General features: G+C 33.2%; 3 protein-coding genes across 4 annotated transcripts in view; 1 reads left to right on the top strand and 2 right to left on the bottom strand.

Annotated features, from left to right (window-relative positions):
* The window catches only part of LOC124367880 (C-factor-like), a 29,162-nt gene extending 18,022 nt beyond the window's left edge, over nucleotides 1–11,140 (bottom strand). The window contains exon 1 of one of the 2 annotated variants that reach the window (XM_046825063.1): nucleotides 10,962–11,140. The gene's annotated coding sequence lies outside the window, so the exon portion shown is untranslated. Of the gene's footprint in view, nucleotides 1–10,769; nucleotides 10,919–10,961 lie in introns of those variants that run through there. The other variant, XM_046825062.1, reaches the window with a different exon arrangement.
* Nucleotides 853–8,065, top strand: LOC124368317. The gene is made up of 4 exons (XM_046825590.1): nucleotides 853–1,312; nucleotides 1,637–2,743; nucleotides 4,018–4,142; nucleotides 7,916–8,065. The coding sequence occupies exons 1-4, from the start codon at nucleotides 853–855 to the stop codon at nucleotides 8,063–8,065; spliced, it is 1,842 nt and encodes a 613-aa protein (XP_046681546.1).
* Nucleotides 11,141–16,740: 5,600 nt separating the features above from the next.
* Nucleotides 16,741–26,684, bottom strand: LOC124367881 (protein FAM136A-like). Its single transcript, XM_046825064.1, has 3 exons — nucleotides 26,531–26,684; nucleotides 22,978–23,335; nucleotides 16,741–17,425 (listed from the first exon to the last, which is right to left on the bottom strand). The coding sequence occupies exon 3, from the start codon at nucleotides 17,314–17,316 to the stop codon at nucleotides 16,834–16,836; it is 483 nt and encodes a 160-aa protein (XP_046681020.1). The 5' UTR covers nucleotides 17,317–17,425; nucleotides 22,978–23,335; nucleotides 26,531–26,684; the 3' UTR covers nucleotides 16,741–16,833.

Here is a 26,684-nt window from a genome sequence, read left to right on the forward strand (position 1 = left end):
AAAGAACAGCTGATTAAAAATTTGAAAAGACGTTAACATATGTTTGCTGCAATGCATTTCTTATGGGTATTTTTGTAACCAGTGGGGCGGAATCCTGAATCGGGAAAGGGATGGGCATAGCTTATAAACCTTCTCCGTGGAAAAATACATATACGTACAAATTTTCATCATGATCGGTCCAATAGTTCACGATTCCATAAAGGACAAACATACAAACATTCATTTTTATATATATAGATATGTATAAATATTTTTAATTAAAATAATAAACATTGTTTCCTAGTAACGGAAAGGATTAAATAAAATTTTAGATCTTAAAAATGTAAAGTTAAAAAATTTAAAATTTTGACAGATATAAGAAGTTATAGTTTATAAAAAAAATTAGCCTCAGCTCTATGTCTTGATAATTGTGATGCAGGTGTTAAATATTCTTCAATAATATAAAAACAGTGAGCAAAGAGAAACTGGAGTTTTATTTAACCCTAGATTACAAATCCTTCGTAATATTTACGACACGGCCTATCGAAAACAATAGAATTTGGGTAGTGTGGCTTCGGAGCGCCACCCCCCTCCCCCTACCTTCCTAAAGATGCCAGTCAAGGTCAGTGTCTGTCTGTCAGTCGCCTGCGGCACGTTGTTCTATGCGTTTCTAGCATTGCGTCGTCATTTTTACGAAGGTTTTGTGAATGCGTGACTTTTTTTTTGCTGAGGCAACTTTTAGTTTTTATGTGAATATTTTACTATAGGAGCTCATATACCAGTGAATTATTACCGGAAGTGTATATAATAGTTATATCTGATACTTAGTGTGTGTGTGAAAGTGTAAATTTTAGCAATTATTATTTTGTGAGAATGAATGACGACGAGGGAGCCAGGATTAGACAATTACTGGACGAGACTTTGTCAGAGGATGATATAGTTCACGAAAATAGTGAGGATGAAGAGGACCAGTTAGAAATAGATGTATTTGAGGATACAGACGATACAGATGCTGACCCAAATTTTGAAGTAGACAAGCAGAGTGATGTTTCGGATGATGATGAAGATGATGACTTTTCTCGTAGGAGGCAACGAAAAAAGCAACGACTTGACTACAATATACTACCATGTACATCAACACCACGAACTGTCACACAACTAGCCTCCACACCACGACCTGCCTCAGCACCAGCCGCCACACCACAAGCTTTCACGCCACCAGCCGCCACACCACGAGCTGTTACACCACAAGGCACCACACCACGAGCTGTTACACCACAGGACACTACATCACAAGCTGTCACGCCACCAGCAGCCACACCACCGGCTAGAGGTACAGATGAACCTGACACTTACCTTTACAAACTTAGAACTAATGTAGTTCGAGCAAAAAATGGCCATGTTTGGAGTACTAAACCAAGACAGGGGAGTATTCGAAATCCAGCAAGAAATATTGTTCTTTCCAGGAGAGGAGTAGTTGGTACAGCACGGGATGCTATCACTGCTCGCGAATGTTTCGAACTTATTATAAATGAAGCTATTCTAAATAAGATTATTCTTCACAAAAATAACCAAATAACTCGTGTAAGAGTAAATTATGCAAATCTGACCGCTACACATTCTCTCTTGACAATTGATGAATTGTGGGCGTTTTTAGGAATTTTAGTAAACTCTGCAGCATGCAAAGATAACCACTTAACAACAAGAGAACTCTTTGATAATGAATGGAGTGGTTGTCGATACAAGTGTGTGATGAACAGTGAACGTTTTGAGTTCATTTTGAACTGCCTTCGTTTCGACGATAGAGAAACGCGTTTGGAGCGTCAACGAGGTGATCCGTTTGCACCCATACGAGAGTTATGGGATGATTTTGTTCTAAACTGTAAGACAAAATATAGACCAGGCTCGTACGTAACTGTTGACGAACAGTTATTGGGATTCAGGGGAAAATGTCCCTTTAGAATGTACATCCCAAACAAACCTTCCAAGTATGGAATAAAAATAGTTATGGCGTGTGATACAACCACTAAATACATGATCAATGGAATTCCCTATGTTGGTAAAAAAACTCAAACCGGAGGGCAACCACTTGCAGAATTCTTTGTAAAAGAAATTACGAGACCAATTCATGGTACAAACAGAAGTGTCACTATGGACAATTGGTTCACTAGTGTCAGCCTGGCCGAAGATTTGCTAAGAGACCCATACAACTTGACCTTAGTCGGTACCATACGTGCAAACAGAAAAGGTGTCCCTTCTGAACTGATGAACAAAAAGGAAAGACCTGTGAACACTTCGTTATTTTTGTTTGATAGGGAAAAAACACTTGTGTCGTACAAACCAAAAAAGAACAAAGTCGTTCTCCTCCTCTCAACCATGCATGAAGGTAACCATATCAACGACGAAACACATAAGCCAGATATAATTCATACTTACAATGAAACGAAAGGAGGAGTCGATGCCATGGACCAATTGTGTAACAACATGTCATGCAGTAGGAAGACCCAACGCTGGCCATTAGCTGTGTTCTTTGGCATTATGAATATTAGCTTTGTAAATTCATATGTGATATATTGCACAAACAATCTTGAAAAAGGAAATCAACCTGCCAATAGAAGAACCTTCATGAAAGAACTATTTATGGACCTTAGTAGACCTCACATGCAGAACCGCCTCCAGATACCGAGCCTTAGACGAGGACTGCGCACGATGATTTGTGGCGTTCTAGGAATCCCTGACAATCCCGGCGCTGCCCCACCTCCAGGTACAAGGAAAGTGTGTTTCTATTGTCCCTCTAACCTAAGGCGAATGACAACAACGTATTGTAAGCATTGCCGCCACCCTATCTGTGCCCAACACAAAGCTACAACTTGTATTTCATGTGATGAAGGACAATGAACGATTGTACGGCCTCGTAAAGTACAGTAACTTTGTGGTTCTACCTAATGATGATTTTTTTACCCAATATTGATTGTATTATCTTTTTTTATAAGTATGTATAGTAAACTTTTGTATTTACGTAAGTTTTTGAACAAATAAAATAGTTATCTCACATTTTTAATTTTTTTTCAAAACCCTCATTTTTCTTGTTCAAATTTAACACATATTCAAAATATGTGAATAGGAATACTATATAAGATTTATTAAGCACAAATATTAATCAATTCGTCTCATATAATACACAGAGAATGTAATAAGTACCTTTAAAACTACTTAATTAGTGTAACAGTATGAGAAAAAAAATAACAAAGCTAGTCGTAAATTTTACGAAGGTTTTGTGAACATGTGACTCCAAAACAGGTTATGTAATCTAGGGTTAAGTGATTGTTCATTTTTAATTATAGAAAAACCAGTTGGGAAATGGGTATAGACAATAATGCAACTGTAATAAAGATATTATTCAAAGAAGCTAGTTTTGTGAATTGGATATTGTGATAGAGAGGAATTTCTAGTAAAACGGGAATGCTCATGATTCCGCTGTAAAAATCGTCAAATCATGAAAAATCACACATTGTAGATTAAAAATACACAACAGTGGTAACATTTTTAAATATAGAAAAATTTGTCTGCAAGGTTCCCTAAAACCTGCACCAGCTAGTATTCTGAAAAACCTTTTCTGTAGTAGGAGTACTTATAAAAAAAACTCGCTCGAGTGTCCCCAGAACATCAGACTATATGACATTAGAGAATTGAACAAAGCAAAATAATACATGTCTTAGAACTTGATGGTCACCTACATACGAAAAAGTTATAATTGAGTATAAGAATTTGCTTAATTTTGTGGGTAGGGAAGCAATGTGCTAATGCCATAAAAAAGTATCATTGATAATCAATCCAAGCAAATTCGTAACAGAATTAAAATAAGATCAAATAAATTATGTGTCTATTTTAGGAGTCTTGCAATGGTTTAGACGAAAATTTATGAACTGAGTGTTACATGGGTTGAGTTTTAAGCTGTTTTTGTCAAACAAGGAATTTAGTTCTTGAATACTTTGGAATAATAAATCTTAACAAAAGAGCTCCTTTGTTTTTTTGCAGAAGCCACTAATGGAAGTATTGCCAGCATACATAACGATTTTGACTTTGTATGTGAGTTCTTGGAGATCATAACAGTAAATCAGGAAGAGAAGAGGTCGCAGAATAGATCCCTGCGGCACTCCAGAGTTGGCCCTTCCATAAAATTACTCCACATATTATTGTCCAAGACAACCGAGTAACGGTTCTTCAAAAAGGACTCAGCCATATCAAGGCAACTCTATCAATATCATAAAACCTAAATTTTTCTAACATTCCTTCATAATTTACTCAGTAATAAGTTACATACTAATAATCCTATGAGCGATCTTCAAATACAAGAGAAACATTATATATTTTATTTAAATTATTAAACTTAGCATGAGAACAATATCCACCATACTTGAAGTACACAAATAATTGTAACTCCCTTTACGTATTTAAAAACAGGCTATCTTATTGTTTGGGAGTAATTTTAATTAGCATTTTAAAGGTTAAAATTCTTTTTTTACTCCTTATGAGTTTTAACAGAATTTTTTATTATTCTTAAAAAAAAAAAATTAGCGACTTAACACTAGTTTTCAAAATGTCAACTTAATATTAGTACAATAGATATAAAAGGGAGAAAAGCTTAAATAATAACTGAAATTACGTCAGAAACACCTCTGGCTATCAATGCGGGCTTCGGTGGCGCTTACCCTGCACTTCTGGCAAAATAAAAGAAAACATCCTTGAAATAGTACTTAAATTCCCGTTTAGATCACGTGAGAAAGGCTAAACCGAAATGCCCCTGGCCATCAGTGCAGGCTTCAGTGGTGCCACCCCGCATTTCTAGTAAAACAAGAAAAATATCCTCGACTTAGTACCTAAATTCAAGCTCAGATCACAAGAGCGTACATTTCCTCCCCACCTAAAGTTTGTTAATTGTGATCTGATGTTAGAAAAGCGGCCTACACAGGGGCCAACCAGCCAACACAAGAATTAAAGTAGTAAAATTTCAAACATAATTAAAGCCTGAAATAAAAAAATAATAGAAATGTACAAACCATTTAATATACCCTACCCTCACAAACAGTGTATTCTCAGCTAGAGGAAAATGGCCACCACATTTTATACAATAGGAAAATCTGATTACAACTCCATGTCAAACTGGAAAAAAGGACACAATTTCTGAATTGTTCAGTCTAATGCAATCAAATAACTTCATAGAACATCAACTGCACATATTAATCACAGGTACCTCTTACTACTTGTTGAAGGTAACTCCACTTAAAATCTTCTGAGAACCAAACTTTACTGGAGAGACCACAAGCACAAAATAGCTAATGGAGAAGCCAAAAAATACTGTCTTTATTTTGAAATTTACAACGCACAACAGTCTGACCAATCACGAAATGGGTAAAACTAATTATTTAATAACGAGATAGGCAAATAACATGCGCATTAATAGAAAATGTTGCAAAACAAGACTGAGAGCACAGAGGAAAACCATAGAGGAAGAATCAGAGGAGTAAACATCAATCAATTTTCATCATAGAGGTAGAACCTATTGAAAAATTGTTCGAATCTCTAAAATTCCTTATACTTTGTTGGCCTGAGTGTTAGTATCCCAATTATTCCTTTCCACCAATGGAGTAGGCATTCCTCCAAGTAGCTTGTTATCCCTACCACCTAAAAACTCTGATTCTCCACGGTCCCCTAGATTGATGGACTATTTGAGATACAACTTAAATTACCAACATAGGCTACAGTATAATAAGCGGCCACCAATACAATTGGATAATGATTATTGATTTTAAATATTGACACAATACGACATTTGACCTACTGATATTCATAATTAACATAATTAATCATTGCCATCCTTCTTTATTTAGACCAGTTACGTTATTATCAGCTGTTGTTATTTTCTTTATGTAGAAGGCTAGTGACAACAACAAAATAATGGCGATGAATGTGCAAATATTGGCTCAAAATGTTTTTATAAACCTTTAAAAGCTGCTCTCAGGAGTGCATTGCCGATCATCTTGAAGAATATATGTACTGATGAGAAATTATGATTATTGGTGGTGATCCATTTGATCATTTTATAAATGTCATCAAACGTGTCCACCCCTGTGAAGTAATAGTACTACAGGGCTCAAGAGTACTTTAAATACAATTTAGTTACTTTATACAACTAAAAAAACAAATTCATTACTTTTATAGGGTAGGGTACGATAAGCGGACCCATAACAAAGAAGTAATCATCGATACCTAATATTCGTATCTCAAATCCTAGACTATCAATCGATATAAAGTATCTATAGTTCTCAATAACAATCATATGTTTTAAATTAAGATATGAATCTAATATCTACAGTGATCAAACAAATTATTATAACCAAAATTAGGAAAACTGAAGACGACCATATTTGCTCCTCTCACAGTTACAGTTGTTTCTTTCCCACAAATTTGACATAATGTGTTTTTTCCGCACGAGTCCAACATGTTAAGTCATGAAAAACATGTAATACCATCTTTCCACACAATGTCATGTACATAGTTTTCTAAAATTGACTGCCATTTTTAATAATCAAATGTTACTTATATAAAATTGAAATATTACATTACGAGTATTATTTTTAAGTGTTTACAGCTGTTGATATGGATTATTAAGTTAATTGTTCAAAATAATTAATTGGTATCGAATGATTATATCGATGGTTATGATTAAGTAATATAGTTTGCCAATTTCGATATAAAAAACCAGGTCCGCTTATCGTACCCTACCCCTTTTATATATAAAAATTTAGCTTGTCCATATTAACATTTTTAATGCCTAAAACTTAATCCAATTCGACATCATCATTTAAAATTTATTCAAAGTAAAAACGTGCTTGGATATAAATTTAAACAAATCTTGTATACTATTTTTTTGAAGTAGCCTGATGATGAAATCTTAGATTTTGAAAGGCCTTGCAAAATTAAATTAATTATTGAAATATGTGTTGTAATTCACAAGTGGTTAAAATATTAAATTAAAATATTTTAAACGCTTCAAGAATCTTCATGTAGGCTACTTGATTAAATTTGTTTTACTGAAGGCCAGAAAACTACCCTAAATCAGGAAACCAATTAAGGAAGTTTGCTTGGCCACAGCACTAGTAATAACTGACTACCCATTTTGCAAACAATGTTGCTTTGGCATGTTAAAGTGCTTTTGAATCTTTATTATGTTTTGTATGAATAAACTCAGCTGAAATTCAGATGCACCTATCTAGGTGTCAGTGAAACCTATACATGTTTAATTAAATTTAAAATTATAGGACTTCCAGTCAGAAGATAGTAGCCTAGTAAATTTCAATAGAGTAAATCACCCAGTGTTTGAAAGGCCAAACATATTTTGTCTTCTGCTAAGCTCATATGTTATTTAATCATATGTTTTGAGGTTTGAAAAAAAGTCAAATTCTTTTTTAACCTATCCAGGTGATTAATTCTGTATTTGGAGGGAAGCAGTTTTCGAGGAAATTGTTGGAGTAAGTTCTTGTCACCATCGAGAGCTTCGCTTAACAAAAACGCTAAGAGGTAAGTATTTTTTTAATATATTTTTTTAAATTGCTAATTAATTAAATTTAATAAGATGTATACAGAAAGAATTTACATTTAATTCTCTTCAATTCTGTGTAAAACACAGTTATCTAACCTTAGCCTCAAAAAATAGAGAACTGAATCAATCACTGGATTCTAAAATTGTGTTCGAACCCAGTGTTTGATTACAACTATCAAACACTAGATTACACGATTTCCAATGTTTGATAATTGGTTTGTGAACCTTTTAAAAATTAAATATTTTATGTAGAAGTTAAAGTTTTAATTAATTGTAGTTAACAATGTTACTAGGCCTAATAACAAGAACTTAAACAAATTTTATTTTTCCCAGATGCCGCCAAAAAAGAAACCAAAGTTTGCCTACAAACACGAAGACCTTCTACTTGCATTGGATGATGTTAAAAAGGGTGAAAGCATCAATTCTGCCAGCAAGCGCTTTGGAATCCCACAATCAACTCTATCATTACAAGGTATCTGGTAAAATGCCACTAGATAGGAAAATGGGACCACAGCCTCTTCTTGGGACTCAAGCTGAGGAAATGCTTTCTAATTGGGTAAAAGGTTTAGCTGCTCGAGGATTTCCTGTCAACAAATTGGACCTTCTGACTTCTGTGCAACAGATCACTAAAGATCTTCACTTACAGGATAAATTTCCCAATGGGTCCCCGGGGAATAAATGGCTTAGTCTGTTCCTTCAAAGGCATCCTGAAATCTCTGAAAGAAAACCAGAGAAGTTGAGCTCTGTTAGAGCTTCAGTTACGGAAGAGTTCATAAGAACTTGGTTTTCTCAGATCAGCAAATATCTGAAAGAAAATAACTTATACAATGTGCTTTCAGACCCTGCACGGGTTTTCAATATGGACGAGACTTCTTTTTTCTTGTGTCCAAAAAGCGGGAAGGTAACCTACTTAGTATAAAAGGGCAAAAAAATGTGTACGAGGTACACAAAGGAAGTGACAAGGAGAACTTAACAGTTCTGTGTAACGTAAATGCAAATGGAAATGTTGCAACTATTCTTGTAATATTTCCTGGTCAGAGATTACCAAATGCGGAACGATTGAAATTGCCTGATGATTGGGCTGTATCAAAGTCTGATAATGGCTGGATAACTGGGAAGGTATTTTTTGAATATTTTGTCAATGTTTTCTTTAAGTGGTTGCAAGAACAAAAGTCTGAGTTCCCTATCATTGTTTTTTTGGATGGACACACTTCTCATTTAACATACCACTTGAGTAGTTTCTGTAGAGAGAATAACATTATTCTAATTTAACTCACTCCCAATTGTACTCATGTGATACAACCTCTCGATGTGGCTGTATTTGGGCCTTTGAAAAATGAATGGGCAGCAATAGTGCACAAGTGGCGTTTAACAACAGGTACAGAGCGCTTGACCAAATTTTCTTTTGCACCCGTCTTAAAACGAGTATTACACAAAGTGATGAAACCAGAAACATTGGCTAATGGTTTTAAAAGGTGTGGACTGAGTCCTTTTGATGCCAATGGACTTGACTACTCAAAAGTGGACATGTTAAATGCCACTTCATCTCAAACTGCCATTAAAGAAATTACTTTGGACTCGAGTAATACTGAAAACTTGTCAAGTGATATCCCTTCACATAGGAATGAGGACTGCCTTGCATTTTTCGAAAAATTTATCGATCGTGTCTTATTGGAGGAGTTTAAAGCGACATATAACGGTTTTACTCCAATATGGAAAGGAAGTGCAACTTCACAAGATTTATATGTTGCATGGAAAAAGGCAAAGGATTTTTTATGCCAACTCCGTGTCATTTGTGATAAAAATGTAATGGATGTTACATTTAACGAAAGTGAAATTGCCACTCCTGTAAAAACCACTCCAAGTGCAACATCAACCAGTGATGCAGTTCAACAACCAAACTGTGGATCTGATCTCGACAACCTACTTACGCAGCCTGGACCTAGTAGTGCTGTTGTTTCACACAGACATAAATCTACATCTACAACCCAAGACAAATTAGCCAAAGTCCTGTCACCTACAACAGACGGAGAGAGTGTTCCTTCACCCTTTAAAAAAAACCTATTTTGGCCTGGAACTCCAACTAAAAAAAAGAATGTATCGAAGAGGAAACGAGAGAAGCTGCCAGCAGTCGTCACAAGTAAAGAATGGCTAGAGTTTGAACAAAAGAAAAGGGAAAGAAGAAAGCAAGAATTGAAGAAAGCAGAAAGGAAGAAGGCAAGGGAAGAAAAATAGAACAAAATACCAGACAAACCACAGAAAATTTCCAGAAAAAAGTTAGTTTTTGATGAAGAAGAAGAATGTAAAGTGTGTGACAGAAGGTATTCTGCGGAAATAATTCTTAACATCAGAGCACGTTGGATCGAATGTGATCAGTGTAAAAACACTTTCCACTACAGATGTGTCCCTAAAAAACACAGAGATGCATTTGGTACAGAAGAGAGTGACGAAGATGATGATGAACTAGTCTTTTATTGTCACATCTGTGCTAATGATATTGATTCGGACGTTGATCCCTAGTACTGAGTGAAAGTGATGAATAATAAAATAGGCTATTGACATAAACTTTCCTCAAAATAATTCTGAATATACACATGAAGCTTTAATTATTAAGTTGCCTATTTGTTGAATTACATTTATTCAGTTGGTTTTACAAACTGAAAAAATCATAAATCTTATAAATAATATTACATAAATAGTAATTTTAACTTTAAAAGTAATAATTAAAACTTGTTTAGTGTTGTTAGCAAGTAAAGTTCCTTTACAAATGTGATTTTGAAGACTATCAAACACTGGACATTGGTTACCAAACACTGGGTAAAGTGTTTTTGTTTGAATTTATATGTTTTTTTCATAAAATATATAACTTTTTACTGGTGTACAGACATTTAATAGAAACTAGATTAATTAAGGATCAGAATGCACTAATTTTTATGCCTTTACAATAAAAAGTCATTCAGATATGAATTTTTGTCTCACTTTTTTCCTTAATACTATCAAACACTGGGTGGTTTACCCTATCCTTAAAACGTTAAACTGTTTGTTACATTTTATAGATACACAACATAGATAGTTTTTATATAACATAATTTGTGTCAGCATTTTTGTTTCTATAGTTTAGATAATTATAAAAATTATTCTTTTGTGATAGTGGCCTCTTATTATACTGTAGCCTAAAAATTCCTACCTGTTTCTTCTAAGATAGAAAGGAAGCTATGGAACCTACGAAGGCGTATTACGTAATACTGAACCTCAAACCACAATATCACCCCACACGTTACGAAATCAGTAAGTAATTTAAATTCCTCATTATTTCTTTGACTTGCAGGCTTGTACAAAGAAATGAATATCATATCAGTCATTATTATCGGTAACTCACCTATGTAGTTGGATAAATTATAAAGTTAAAGTAGTATTTACAATTAACAATATCTTAAATGATTAATGATAAAATATATACATAAACAAAACAATCAATACAACAGGTAAAAAAGTTTAATAAAAACAAAACATTAAACACCGGTTCCCATGGTTTCCATTCCACTCCAACCGACAACCAATAGCATGAGTGGATGGATAGGTAGAGATACTATCAGCTGAAATTGACCGAAAGTTAGAGCAATGATTGATATTTGGATTGATTTAAGCCAGAGTGTAAATTTTAATATAAGATACACAAGATACAACAAATACGTTGTTACATTTAGAATAACTATCATGTTAAAATATAATGGAAGCTTACATTTCCCAGTTAGCGTATGATGCATGTTTTAAAGTAAAAGTAAACTTTGAAATTAAATGTGAGATATTATATGTTCCTATTCAATAGGTATATTTTTGTTCAATCACCTTCCCGTAAAGGTGTTAGAGTGCGCCTCTTTAATTGATAGTTCGATTCCGAAGGAGGTTTATACGAACTTTCCAGTAGGTTTGGACCTTATTCCTGTAAAAATGTTTAGTAAGGTCTATTAAAATGTCATTGGAGTAGAAAGATTTTTTTAATCATCATTCCGGTGATTAGTTATATCCTTGTTTATAGATCCTTCTGAGGGATTAAATTTATCTGAGGGAAGGATCTTTAATCAAGAATCCCAGGAATCTTTGGGTTATAAGTACATTAAAATAATAAACTTGTAGGCTGTACCTTATAACCAAACCGTACAAATCAAAAAAACCTCAACCAACATAATTAATGCAAAATTATAAAATTGATTTATTGAAACCACTCTTTGACAATGAATTTGCGTGATGTTGAATAGAAATAGGTCATTAAAACATTAACTTTACGAGCGGGCATTAAAGGCTGCAATAAACGCTTAAAGGGAGCAGCAAACTTTTGCCTTTGATAAGCATAAGCTGTTTTACATAAGTTAATAAAATTGTACAAGGTACCGGTACCTAATATTTTACATTTTTATAATAATTCCAACGGTACTTTTTCAAACGAAATCCCTCAACGTATAAGCGAGCACGACCACTTTAAAGACACGCTCGCAAAAGTCGGGAGCGGCAAACATGTAGTTGAGAGGTATCAGTTGTTTGTTGCTCCTGGCGTGTGCAAACATATTTTGGTACTTTGGGATTATACCGACCACACCAGTATGAAGAACACAAAAATAGAAATTTATAGAAACAAACATGATAGAACGAAAAAACAACTCTTCAATTACAAAATTACAAACTTACAAGCATTTCCAGGTATTGTGATCGGTATTGTTGTCGCTGTTATCTTATCTTTCTCGAGAATCCTGATTACGGCAGGCCGCGCGGCATCACGTGATTTGCACGGTACATAATTGCCTTTCCATTTCAATTCAATTTATATTTCTGATTAGCCCCTCTAGAATTTGATATTTTACTGATAGGTACTATCTCGAGGGATGTTTTTCTTTCGTCGACATCAGCGCGGGGCAGCACCGAAGGTGCTGTCGAAGCCCGCGCTGATGGCCGGAGGCACTCGCATTTTGGGTGGCGGAATGTGATCAAGAATAAAAACAAGTTTTGAGTGTTTTTTTAATAAAGAGTTTAGTTTGGTAAATGTTTGTTTTTGTTAAATTTTTGTGTTTGGAGAAATGTAGAGGTAAAACACGAAAGTACAACAAAGCGATGCACCAGCTGAACGGGCGGCGAGGCTCTGCAATCACGTTATCTACTAGACGCTCGACTTTGACCTCTGTCTGAGGATGGGGAGGGGTTTGCGATAAGACAATTCCTGTTTTTATACTGACGAAATAGTCTTCTACGCTAATCTAGTAATCAGTAGAAGCAAAATGTTAAATAACGATTCATGTCTGGGTGTGGTCGGTATAATCCCAAAGTACCCATATTTTTTTAATGGTCGTGCTCGCTTATGTGTTGACGGATTTCGTTGAAACAAGTACAGTTGAAACTGCAATAAAAATGTTCAAATAGCTGACATCTAGTAAATTTGTTACAACTATACTGGTTTCTTGTTATTTTAGTTTAAACATTTTTTATCAAATGCCGCTTGTTTATATTAAAGAAAATAACACAATTTTGTATTATTTTCCTTTTATCTATTCAAACCTATTTTTCAAATTTGGTTTCCTTAACCTAACGAGATAATAATTTCTTATAAGAAACAAAATGGCAGCTAACGGCTAAACGAGTTATTAGACCACTTATGCTTATATGAAATTTGTTTTAATGATGAACAATGTCACCTACAGAAGTATGTGACACCCTTTTGTGAACATTCTGTATTTTATATTCATTAAAGGTGATGGAAAGTTTGAAATCTCTGAGAGATCTTCGAAGTTATTCCCTTGGAGCGTTCTCCTGTTCCCCAGCAAGACTTGTATTTTACACAGAAGATTTGGTTATCCATGGTGGTTGACTCAATTTTATTCTGGATTGTGATGGTTTACAGTTGGTGGTGATGGTATTTTAGAGGTTTCCAACTGTTGAAAAATTTCATGGACTCAATGTCTTCTGTTGAATTCGGCCTTGCAGTTAATTGAATATTGTAAGCCTCCTCTAGGTGCTAAGTTTCTTAAAGATACGATTGATACATTTTCCTTTACTACGGTACCAACTACGGACTAATAAGTATTTACGATTTACTTCAACCTCATCAATTAGAGGATCAAATTTGCTACATCTAACTTCTTTTTCATTAATGCCTTTCCTGGTGAAGTTTATCAAGTAGGGATATCTTTTCCGTCTTTGGTGTCTGAACAAATACGGGAGTACAGTCAGTTGTCGTGAATAGAAGAGGCCTAAACAATGAAGAGCTTCATCTACGACAGTTTCCCACTGAGTAATTTTCATCTCTCTTGATTACTGTCTCATGAGAGAGTGGGAGAATGTTTAGACAAACGGGCCAAACCCCGATACAAAGGTATAATAGATTAATAGTTTGGTTGGGTCGGTTTTCTTTTTGGTTTGATCCGGCATGCCACTTCCCCCTTTGTCTGAGCGTTAGCCTTATAAGGAGCTGTAGCGACGTAGCGGTGGAGTTAAACTCCAGAAGTGAACTAGTGACATATGTTAGAACTAGTTATAATACATGTGAATCTGGATTTGTGTTAATTATTATTGACTGTGTCAGCGTTAAATAGCCTCATGCGTTAATTTAGTTAATAATGGATTGTGACAGAATAAATTAATGACAGTTACCAAGTTATATAAACAAGTATTTTATTTAAAGCCAACCTAGTTTTAAGTAGATATTATATTTAGATTTATTTATAAGATTAATAAATGTTTAATGGATTCAATATTTGCCGAGTGTTTTATTCAGGCAAACCTGTAACATTACAAAGCTATAGCCGTACAGTAGTAAAGAGGGCTTTACTTACCCATTCCTATGGGGATATTTATTTGCTACTAATACGTTCAGAAGAATGAGTAGTTCTTCTAGCATAATATTGCTACCTTGGTCCGTGCAAGACGGTATACCAAAAATACTGAAAAGCTTATATAGATGCTTGATCAGAGTTCTTGAAGTCATATCAGAGCAAGGGAGTGCAAATAGGTAGCGAGAAAATTAATATCCAATAGTTAAAATACAGGTATTATTTGTTGCTGAAGGAAGTGGCCCTTTTAAGTCAACGTCTAGCCTCTCAAAAGGGGTTATTTATTTTAAAAGATTCCTCCTGAGTTGTTCAAGAAGTTTGGTTTTATTTCAATGCATACCGGGCAGACAGCAGTAATTTTATAAAATCCTCAACTGAGTATGAAAGACTGTTCGGATCCAATGTTCCATATGAGTTACATCTGAATGACAAAGATTTGTGCGAGACAGTTCGAGATTCAATTTTTAAAGTTTCTGATTCTTAAAATGACCAATTAAAAATATTTACATTTTCTAACTGTCAAAGAGCTTCTTTTTCTATTATCGAATGCCTTTATTCGAGTTATGATACAAATTGTGAGACAAATACAACTGGTTGACCCATGTACTCGTAAATGTTGCGGGTTTGCAGCATATGAAATTCAACCACAAAGGGGGCAAAATCCTCAGTATTACTTACAACAGACTGAAAAATCTCATGTTTAGTAGTCTGAAGCAACATCTAAATGTGAAAAAGGCGCCCACATAAAATAATGAGCTAACATCCCGACTTCTTGCCGTAGCAAGTCATAATAACAAGTTAGGCACTAGAAGTTACAGTAATGATTCAAATCTTTCAGGATCTGTTTAATTGGATTGTTTTTATTAAGTTAGATATCCCAACAGTTTTATGGGATCTTTTGGTGCAAAATTATTTTTATTGATTTAGGGTCACATTCAGACTGTACCTGTTAGCTGCTGTGATGAATTTTGAGCTGCATGCCCTTCTTGATGTAAACCACATACTGTCACATCATTGGGATGTACAAAAACACCTTTAATGTTCTCTTTACTGATAGTACTGTTGATAGACGACTCCATCAATAACATTAAACGGAATTCTGTCAAAATTATACAATTCAATCCCAGCTTTGAAACCTGAGCACTTATCGTCATTTTCACGAATAGGGATTATATAACATGCTCTTTGTAGATCAATAGTGCGGAAAATATATTGAGAAACTTTTACAACGAGGTCGTCAAATACTCGACATCGGGTAAGCATCCCGAAGAGTGAATTAGTTTTAGGTTTAAGAGTTATTAATTACTAAACGTCTTTTGTGATTTTCACATTTTAACTAGGATTTGGGCCGTCTATAGCGGGTTACTATCTTCAATGATCTCGTCTGATATTATTTTATTCTTTCACTTTCGATAAATGATGCTTCATCTACAGAAATGTAAGTTAAGTATTATTCTATTAAACTCATGAAAACTACCATAGAGAAAAATATAAAGGTACATATACACATATAGGCTTCTTTGTAAATATACCCAAATCTGAATGTATATTAAATACTGGTAGTAATCCAGAATGTTTTAAACTCAGCAATGATATCAGATTTTAAAACTACAAACTTTTTAGTTCTTACTGTAGCTTTTCATCTTTATACCAAAGGGACCCATTTGTGATTTCCGATTTAGGTACGGAATTATCATACGCTGACAAATACTCATCTAAGGCTAGGCTAAATAATAACATGGTTAACGATTTCGCTGTTTGTACGTCATTCAAAGATCCTTGACAAGGTTTTCAGAGAGGGTACGCATACAGTGGAGTTAAAACCAGTCAAAGGTTACCAAGATGCTATTTTAATTATGTTCACTACAATATTTTCACATCCGAATTATCAACATCCACAGTAACCATCGCTTATGAGAAAACAGAAAAGTTTAATGCACACCGGACTTTCCAAATTTCAGATATGAAAAGACTCAAATACATACTTACGACATTAACAAAATATGGCTTTAAAATTAAGTTCATGTTACATTAGCGAAGTCATATCCTTCACTTTTAGACGATCTTGGAGCATAAGAATGGGCTCATCATATAGAATGCAAAAGTTTACAACTTAACTCCCGACTTATTTTATACAAATATAACAAAACATTAACTAGATCTAATCGTTTATTGTAGACCTCTGAACTTTGTCAGTCTTTGGAGAACCGTTTTTGATACAGTTTTAACGATTTCCTATTGTGCTGTCGGTTGTTGTGCCACAGCACTCTCTTTCTGTAAAATACTTCAGATAGGCTACAAAACTAAAGCTATATTTAATCATAAACTAAAAAAACTTAGTCTTCCCCAAAACAGTGTATTTAAATACAAATATCAGTTACATATACACATATTTTAAATCAGTCTATTAAATTATCGATTTGTATCAATCGATTAGAGAAGGGTGGGTTCTTTGAATGATTTCGGATCATCGTCATCCACATTGAAAGTGAGATAAGACTTCTTCTTGAGCACTTCCTCCATCCGCTTCATGAAGCCTGGGATGAGATCGATATGTTTGTTTGCACACGCGATGACACAGGTCTCGTATTGTCTGTTGTACCTGGCCATGTCCGAGGTGGAAGGACTGAGACCCATCTTGTCCACGATCTCGTCACTACACTGAAGGACGCAACGCTGCAGGCGGCTCTGGAACTGGTTGTACTCGGCCTGCAGGTACCTCTGAACCTTGTCAAAGTCCGAGGAGCACACCTTGATGCAGTTGTAGACGTTCTCTATAGAGTCGCTGGTCCTGTCACAGCACTGTGCTGCGCAGCGGTGCATATCCCCTTGGATTTTCCGGGTGTACAACTTGTCTATTTCATTGAGTGATTTTGTTAGCGCGTTCTCAATTTTTATAATTTGTTCCTGGGCCATGATTTTCTACCACTTGATGGCACCTTATGTAACAGCCGGCTTTTGTCAATAATTTTGTAGCTGTTACAATGCAACCGATTCATTGTGTAGAATTCACCATATCAAAAGTCTGGAATCAAAGATTTCTTTAGAAAAGAGAACACTTACAACACAAAACCTAAAGCTATATTTCAGGTCTATATTTAGTTTCGTAACAAATTTCAAGATAATGTTCAAAACAAGACGAACATTATTGTAATAAATGTTACTACAGTACTTTTATTTATATTAGATTAAATTAAAAAGGAGCATAAGGGCATCATATGTTTTTCTACAACTTAGTGGCACCTTACGTAACAGCAGGCTTTTGTTAGTAATTTTGTAGTTAACACAATGTAAATGTTTCATTGTGTAGAATTCACCACATAAAAAGTCTGGAAGCAAAGATTTCTTTAGAAAAGAGAACACTTACAACACAAAACCTAAAGATATACTTTAGCTCTATATTTAGTTTTGTAATATTTACAAGTCGAGTAACATTATTTTAATTAATATTACTAGAATTTTTATTTAAATTGTACTAAATTAAAATGGAGCATAAGGGCGTCCTTGCCGGGGGGTTTCTTGAGGCATAACCAAGAAACCAAGCAAGATCTACTGAATTACAATTAGCTAAAGTGGATATGTCTTTTAACAATTCCCATACCAATGGGAAAAATGTTTTCCATGAAAAGGGAAAAACACTAGGCTAAAACTGGGTCTAATTTCCATATTCTCGTATGGCTAGGATTTTTATGTATTCCAAGCTTAGGTATTGTCTTCTTTAATTACGTAGGGCAAATAATACTTTTTGGAACTGAAGAAGTTTGTTGTACATTTGGAGCGTATTCTACAAGACTGGTTCTTTACATAATATTTTTGACGTTTGTGTGTCTGCATGTATTCAATACTGCTGTACAAGCATGATATCACCAAGATTGTTCTATATTTTAATATCCAGTAATTATTTCAGGTTTTCCTCATTCATATCTAACGTTTTTATGATATGTACATAATTGTAAATATAACTTAACAAGCGATACAGACTTATCTACTGTAGATACGTCGTATTGCTCTATTATGGAGTTGATATGCTATTTATCCAAGAGTTCGACCACATTCAAATTAAAACGTATTCTATAATGTGACTTTTTATGAGGAAAATTCATTTAGTTCCTACCATTTATATGTACTAAAATATTATAACGATTATGTACAAATCTCTATTGATTGCTCCGTACGATTTATAAACTGACGTTATCCAAATATAATAATAAAAAAAGGTTTTCACATTTATATTTAGCATAATAGTTGTATTAATTGATTCAATAGTTTTCAATATATCTGTTTTCAGAATCTTTCAAGTACGGAATTATCGCTCTAGAAAGTTGCACACATAGCTAAACAGTTTAGTATTTTAACTTTGGGCCTTAACTGTTTAAGGGTAGTTAAAATTTGTTTATAAAAAATATTCTTTAGATGATATTATAGAATATAAATGGTAATTAGTTTACAACCTATTTTTCAATAAATCAATTGCTCACTAACAACACATTTTCACTTTGTAAGTGCATAAGATATTTAGACTATTTTTGATTGTACGAAAGGATAGGCTTTGTTAAAATGCCCTTTTATGAGGTTTCACAGATTACAGATTGTTTTAACGACCTAACCTAAGTCACAAATCCTTATTTACATTTAAAATTACAGCGTAGTTCTTCCAATTAGAAACGTCTATTAGTAAATTTAAATAAATTACAGAGCATACCAGCTTATTATTGGATACTAAGGGAAGCATATTAAGTAACAAGGACTGTGAAGCAGACAATTAGGAACATAATAAGTGCCTTGTGAAAGGGAATAATACCATCATATTACCAGTCAAAACTATTGGTTACTCACCTATGTATTCGGATAAACTTTTATACATATTAATTAATGTTTAAACTATTTTAAATTATACAGATCAATTATAAAATATAAACACAAACAAAACACACAATCAGCATGAGACGTAAATAAATAAAGATCACATGTATAAAAATAGTTGACAAACTTCCAGCCAGAGGATTCATAAGTAAACAAAGTTGAACATCAGCTGAGAGATGAAGCTTTGGCATTTGGATTTAATGAAGAGAGAGTATTAGTATTATCATACTATGATTTTAATATGTATATCTCAAAAACGGCAATGTATAAATATTTTTTTACAAAGCTATCATAAGCAGGCAAGTCAACTAGGACAATGATTTTCTTCTCGGGTACGTAGTTTCTGGGAAGAATTGATTGCAGATCGATTGATGTGCCAATCTAAACATTTTCCGTGTATTATTAACATGTTTTTGTACAGAATCTTTACAATAGACATTAGCTACGTAATCCTTTTAATTTTAATAGCATGTATTAGGTACAAATCGTAACAACATAATAATTATAAACTATTAACACATTATTTATATTAATTCACCGAATTGTCTCTTTCTAGTTTTTCCCAAGGATTATACCAAAGAGTCCGTATGGGACAATATTACCTAATGTGGTTTTTGCTTCACTTTTAAAAGAAAAGCTAGAAAAAATCGGCGAACTTCTAGTGTTTTACAAAAGTAACACAAAATAAAATATATTTGTTGATATTAAATAAATGGGGAGGAAAGGGTTAATATTGATTTGCGTTGACATCATTTAAAATGAAAACTCAAAAAGATTAGTATATCCTACATGTTAATAACGTTAGTATAATTAACAAGAGCTAATTAACATGTTATATGTTTAGTAAATATAACAATATAATCTCTGTGATGGTTCTCACTGAAGACAAGAAAGAATTTGAACCACAGAAAATAATTCTCATCAAATGGGTAGGCCCTACAAATGAGTGACGCAATTTTAGAAATAAAATATTATGAATATCCTTTTAGTAATTAGTATTTTAATTCTATCAATCAATGTAAGCGTTTTAGTACTCTTAAATCAAGAGAAAAATTAACATCAGATTATAATATTAGGTTTCAAGATGGTGAGTGATTGAAATCCTTAAATCTTAATAACGATAACTAATAAGATGATGAAAATTTTTTTTAAATAATACAAGATGCTACATTTAATTAAAACTAATTTTACACTTACAACGTAACAATTTGTTAGAGAATAGTGTGTATGTAAGTTTTTAGCTGTTCTAATGCACGGTTAATAATGTAATAAAAGAAAGTATAAGCCCTGCATTAATACAGATAAAAGCTCCTATCTAAACTATTTATCGGCCGATATTTATATTATAAGTGCCAAAAGTATAGTATTAGTGTATTCTAAGTTATGAAATGTATTTAACTTAAGATATAATTTTATTGGGTTTTAAGTTACTAATCTTTAAGGATTTCAACCGTCCGCCATCTTAAGCGTGAAATTATAATCCAATATTAATTTTTATCTTATTTAGATACTAAAAATAATATTTTTTCTAAATGTGAAATTTTTGTCTGTACAGGTTTGATTAAATTAAGCGGGAAAATTAAGTATTTCTGAAACATGTCAATATTAAACTCTTTCATTGACCAGAAGAGTAGTTTTGGAATTCTCAAAAGTATTCTTCGAAGAGTCCATAAACACCTTTTATTGTATGGAATGTTGCTAAGAGCTTGAAATACTACAAGAATATGTAATAAAAATGTATAAAATCATTTGCATCTGTTGCATTAAAATTAAAACTCTCTTTTTGTCAGAGTATAAAAGCCAAAATGGAACATAAAAACAATGTTAAATGTTACATTTTGTGATGAAGTTATATTCCACTTCTGAGCTGACACAATTTCGGGATCTTGGGAATATACCCTACAACAACAGGCGATTCCCACATGACAAGGATGGTAACTCCTCAGGGAAACCTTGCCCTCAGCAACAGTTTTTCAGAAATGTTATCTAGCAGCAATGTTAGGGGTCATTTTAAATGGATTTACCCTCAACCTATTATATGGAACAGTTTCAGAAACATATATGTCCTTACATCTCTGAATATCTGTTTTTTATTTAAAGAAATATTTCATTTTAATATGTGAGATATATTATATAAATGGATGTTGGATCTGCAATAAACGCATACAAATGGGAATTGCTTATTTTGTATCCGATTGTATGTTGTATATATAAATAAACAGATTTTGTTTTTTGTTGTTCTCTTTTAAGCCTTAGCTACAGCTATGTAGGCTTCGATGTGCAATGGTTTATTTTCAAAGTACACACACTGTTTTTCGTGTCTATACATTATTGGCCCTCCAAGGGATTTGAACCCGTGATATCTCAGTTTGAGAGCCGAGACTATAACCATTAGTCTACGGAGGAGGACATAGATTTTGTTGTTTTGTATTTTAAGAAAATATTTCGTGATGCTTTCTATTTTTGTTAATGGACCAAATTTTTTTTAATTAAAAATAATTTTTGTTAGTGGAGTATAATATAGTTATTACGCCTAAGCTTTTTGTACCCAACCCTAAGCCTAAGCCACGCCTAGCCTAAGCCTAATTGTACTCATAGTGTACCATGAGAGTTCACAATGAATTTTAACATCAACACAATACATGCTACGGATTTAGTTTACAGATTGAAATTGTTTCTGATAAAGAAAACTGTTCTCGAATTTCTGAGTATTTACTTTTTTGTTAACTTAAATGTTGTCATTTTCTATTGATGTGTATAGGACATTAATTTATAAATACTTTATATTTCTCTACTTTATTAATTACCTATTTGTTTTATATTTTATCTGCGGTTTTATGTTGTATCGATAAATGCTATTTAAATTTGGTATTTGGACTCAATAATATTATTTTCATCTCTAAAATTTGTAGACGCCTTATAGTTAGGTGGAAACTCTTTGTTTAACTTAAATGTAAATAAGTACACTTACAAGAAATGAAGGCGTTTTCTGTGATGCACAATAATTATGCAACTGAGTATATTACATTTTAATGACATTATTAAAAATATATTTTAGCTTAATTGGTTTAGTTTCAATTCAACAGTTCCAACAAACAGCATTTAATTTGATAAATTTGTTTTTAATGTAATCATATTTTTGAAACACATATCAGTTAATAAAAAGTTAAATAATTTTTAACAGTATTGGAAACTTACTATAATATCAACACTTTGTCAGGAAGGGTCACACTTAAAGAAATAAACCGTGTTCTTTTTGTGATAAATTAATAAAATTAAGCCAAGGCCACCCTTTTTCAAGAATTCATGTAATTTGTAAAATAACGAGCATTCAAAACTTTCAATTTAAAACATCTTCCGAAAATGGAAATGTTATAAAGTTCCACTTATTCATTGTTAAAACATATAATGTGAAAACGACCGTACCAGGTTTGGAAATGATCTATGTTGATTCAATTTGATCTATCTCGATTGTCCTATTGAGTACCGTAATACATTTGATGGAATAGTATATTATTTAGATTTAAAAATAGTTTACTACTTTCTCATAGTTTGTCAAGCCTTATGCATGTTCTATAAAATGCATACACGAATTTTGCTATACATATTTTTGCGTCGATCCTTATTCGACGATGTCATCTACTTGACAAACATTTTGATGGCATTATGTTTACTTCTCGGCGGTACATCTTTTCAGATTGAGTGAATAATTACCTCAACGACATTCACATTTCAAAGGCCACTCCAAAGGATTTGAAGTAAAAGTTATCTTGATAACGACGGGGGATAAGAAGTGGGGAACTAGAGTGGGGCACAAATAAAATGTTTGTCTCATTTTGATTCTTCTGAAATTGTGTTTTTCATTGGAAATCATTTAACAACGTGATCCTTGCTCTAGTAGTTGAGTTGCCTGTAGGGTTGGTCCAAGGGCAACTGGGTCTCCCAAACATGCATACGGCGTGGGTAGGGCAGTCCCTTTTGCATCAAGAAGATGTTGGAAATATTCAAAAACTGGAGGCAGTCTTTCTCTATTGGAGTCCATTTTATGCTGCTTTCTTGCGGAAAAGGACGACTGGAACAAATTATATTTGATTGATCAAATTGTTCATTGGCAGTCAACAATATATATTGTATAGCAAACATCACATTTTATTGAATCTCAAAGTTTCACATTCATCCCTCATCAAGGCCACATTGAAACATTCACACCCTATTCATTTCCTGCCAATTACAACCACTTAGAGCACTGGAGTTAGTTTCCTCGTTCAGTGTTCTTCCAGTTAAATTCAAGATCATGGTCTTCCACTGATCAATACTGTAAAAAGCATTTTACAGCAGAATTTGAAACGAGATTTTAACACTTTGAGCGTTGAGACATTGTTAATTGAGTTAGGCAATCTTTTCTACAAAACAAACACCTGCGTGTGAAGGCAAATGTTCATAAACCAACCATGTTTGTGCACCTCCGTATAGCAGTTATCGCTGCTTCTTGTCTCATACTCATCTATGTTCGGTCCTTTGGTTAAGGCACATTTACTCAAAAGAGAATAAGGCTGTTTCTTAGATGTAGAGACACAGAAAAGTTAACAGTTACACATTCTTGAATGTATTAATTATTGGTCTGAATTATATTGTTTTAATCTATACCTATACATGCTACCACACACATTATCAAGCTATCATATGCGTGTGTGAACCAGCTCAACGGAAAATTCACGAACCGAATTCAAATAACCGATGAGAAATAATTTTTGTTCTTACGTGTAAAGTCTTTTCGAGTCGTCAGTAATTGATTACATACTCGTATTTACTGGACTTAGTTATCTCAAACTGTAATAATGATTTGTTTGAAAAGTACAGTGATAATGATTTTAAAATTTAATTTAATTTTCCACGTTTTATCCGAAGTTACATTAAAATTTTATCACTACCTAATGTAACCTTATTTTATGCACACATATTGCTTAAGGGCTCATATTTGAAATTAATTCAACCCTAAAATGTTGCAGCTCAAATCAAGTGGGCAACCGACTCGGTGTTTAAACAGTTTTGAAATGTAGAGTAATTATAAGAAGAAAATTTTAAAATGTTTTTTCAACTCATGTTCAAAGGTGAACAGTAATAAAAATCAAAGATTAAAATTACTGTAATTGAAGTATTTCGTGTAATTTTAGTTCACTAATCAGGATATAGTTTTAGAAAATAATCCACTTTAAGACAACTTTAAAGTCAGATTTGAGAATAATCTTTTATAATCTTGTATAATTAAGTTTATTAATTTCTAATTACGTTCATTTCGCTACAGAAGACTTTGAGAACTTAGCCTTCTTTACTGGTTATATATTGTTTAGTGCCACCAATGTCTGCAATATTTACTATTCTGAATTCCAGCTGTGCAGGTGGTAACGAACTTGGGTATTCAGGCCCACAAGATGACGCGTGACATAACGTAATACAACTCTAATGCCACGTAACGAGATTTTGCTTGAACATCAAATACCAATGAAGGTTTGTACGCTTTATTTATATTTACAGCTCCAAATTGAAAACGTACATCAGTGGTTTTGTATTACTTTTTACAAGTGTTTTGCTCTTAACAATAAAGCACGTGAACAGCCACCACTCCTATCCCATCATTATTCATTATCACTACCCCAGTATAATCTGCGGTGACCCTTCTTATTTACCCTTGTTGCTAATACGGTAAATGTTTTTAAAATTAATAATATTCAATTCTTTAAAACAGGTACATATTAAAATTACACGGTTTTTTCCTTTTTAATATATTCATTCCAGATTCACGTGTGTATGTGGTATATAATAGTGTATTATTTTGGTATTATATTTTATATTCATTTTTTTAATGTATATCCAGTCCGTTATTTCTTCAGGCGTGAGCAACTCGAGTCTGCGCACAGGCATCATAGCCCATGCAGGCTCATTTCCCGAGGACAATGTTTTATACATGATGTTATTTTTTATGATGTTTATTTTATGATGATTATTTCTTATGATATTTATTCTTTGTTCTCATTTCAAACTCCGTTCGGTAATGTAATAACAATTTTTTAGAAGTTAATTGTAAAGTTTGGATTGTAATATTGTACATATATTTGGGAAATAAATCAATTCATTCATTCATTCATTCACGTAAATACACGCTTTTGGGAGATAATGATTTCTTCTCGTAATATTATTTACTGTACGTAAACTTATTGTTTATTCTTTCATAAAATAGGTATTTTTACTGTAAAATAAGTGGATAACTAAATAAAACTCTGAAAAATTTACCCAAGGACCTATTGTAAAACATGATTTTGTTACTTAAGTAATACGTATAGTATTATAACAACACACATGGTATTTGGTAAAATATTAAATGGTTTAAAATGAACAAAATATGTAATTTCATTTACTTTTGTTTACTGCTTTTATGTTCGTATAAAAATACAACTCAAAACGGTTACATTTCAGTTACGTATAGTTAAATTTAAAAAATGAAGTTATGTATAGTGAAAAAACAAATACACTAGACATTTGGATCAACACGTGTTTACCCAAAATAGTTCAAATTTATTAACTTTTCCAAACAATTTTCATATCCTATAGACTTTTTAGAGCACATATCGTTTAAATCTCTTTACATATGTTTATGAAGTATAATTAGCAATAACCATAGACAGTTTATTTTAAAACTGAAAATTATAAAAGAAACGGAATGATTTTAAACCATGAGAGTAAGATTCTTACACAAGGTAGAAGTACACCACACATATTCCGCGTAATGCAAAATTCCACTATTCGGTTCAATGTAAAATGTTTATAGCTCAGATAATAATTTACAGATAGACTGACAGGCAATCATACGGAAAGAAAATTTTCAGCTCCTCGAGCGATTGTTTTTGCTAACGCTCAGCAAATTATGTTGCTTTATAACATAGAGTGATATCTAAACTTCTTGAGTAACAAAATAATTTGTTCTCACTTGCAGAAAAAATCTTGTTGTGAGGATCACCGTTCAATTAAGAAAGTGTATAATCCAACGGACTGATAATTTTGATACAGTACGATAAAATTTTAAACCGTGTATTTGACACAGCTTACTTTAGGAGAAGGTTAATTTCTTCAAACCCTCTCCTGGAGTCTTATAGTACATGGGACTATAATGATTAAATTATACAGTACACTAAAAAAACCCAAAGTGATATTCTAAATAAGTTTTCATCAACAATTTCCCTCTAATTCAATCTTAACTCTCATTACTCACCCAGTGGTAGCAAAACGCGCATATAAGGAAGTCATTCTGCGAACAGTGTCTGCTTCCGGATCCGTCTGGTTAAAGAGCGGAAATCTTCCCGAGTTGAATAACAAGTAAATCAAGTCATCATGGTGAGAGACGCCTGTAAAATCAAAGATGTACA

The sequence above is a fragment of the Homalodisca vitripennis genome, chromosome 8 (assembly GCF_021130785.1).
Source record: "Homalodisca vitripennis isolate AUS2020 chromosome 8, UT_GWSS_2.1, whole genome shotgun sequence".
Classification (NCBI taxonomy): domain Eukaryota; kingdom Metazoa; phylum Arthropoda; class Insecta; order Hemiptera; family Cicadellidae; genus Homalodisca; species Homalodisca vitripennis.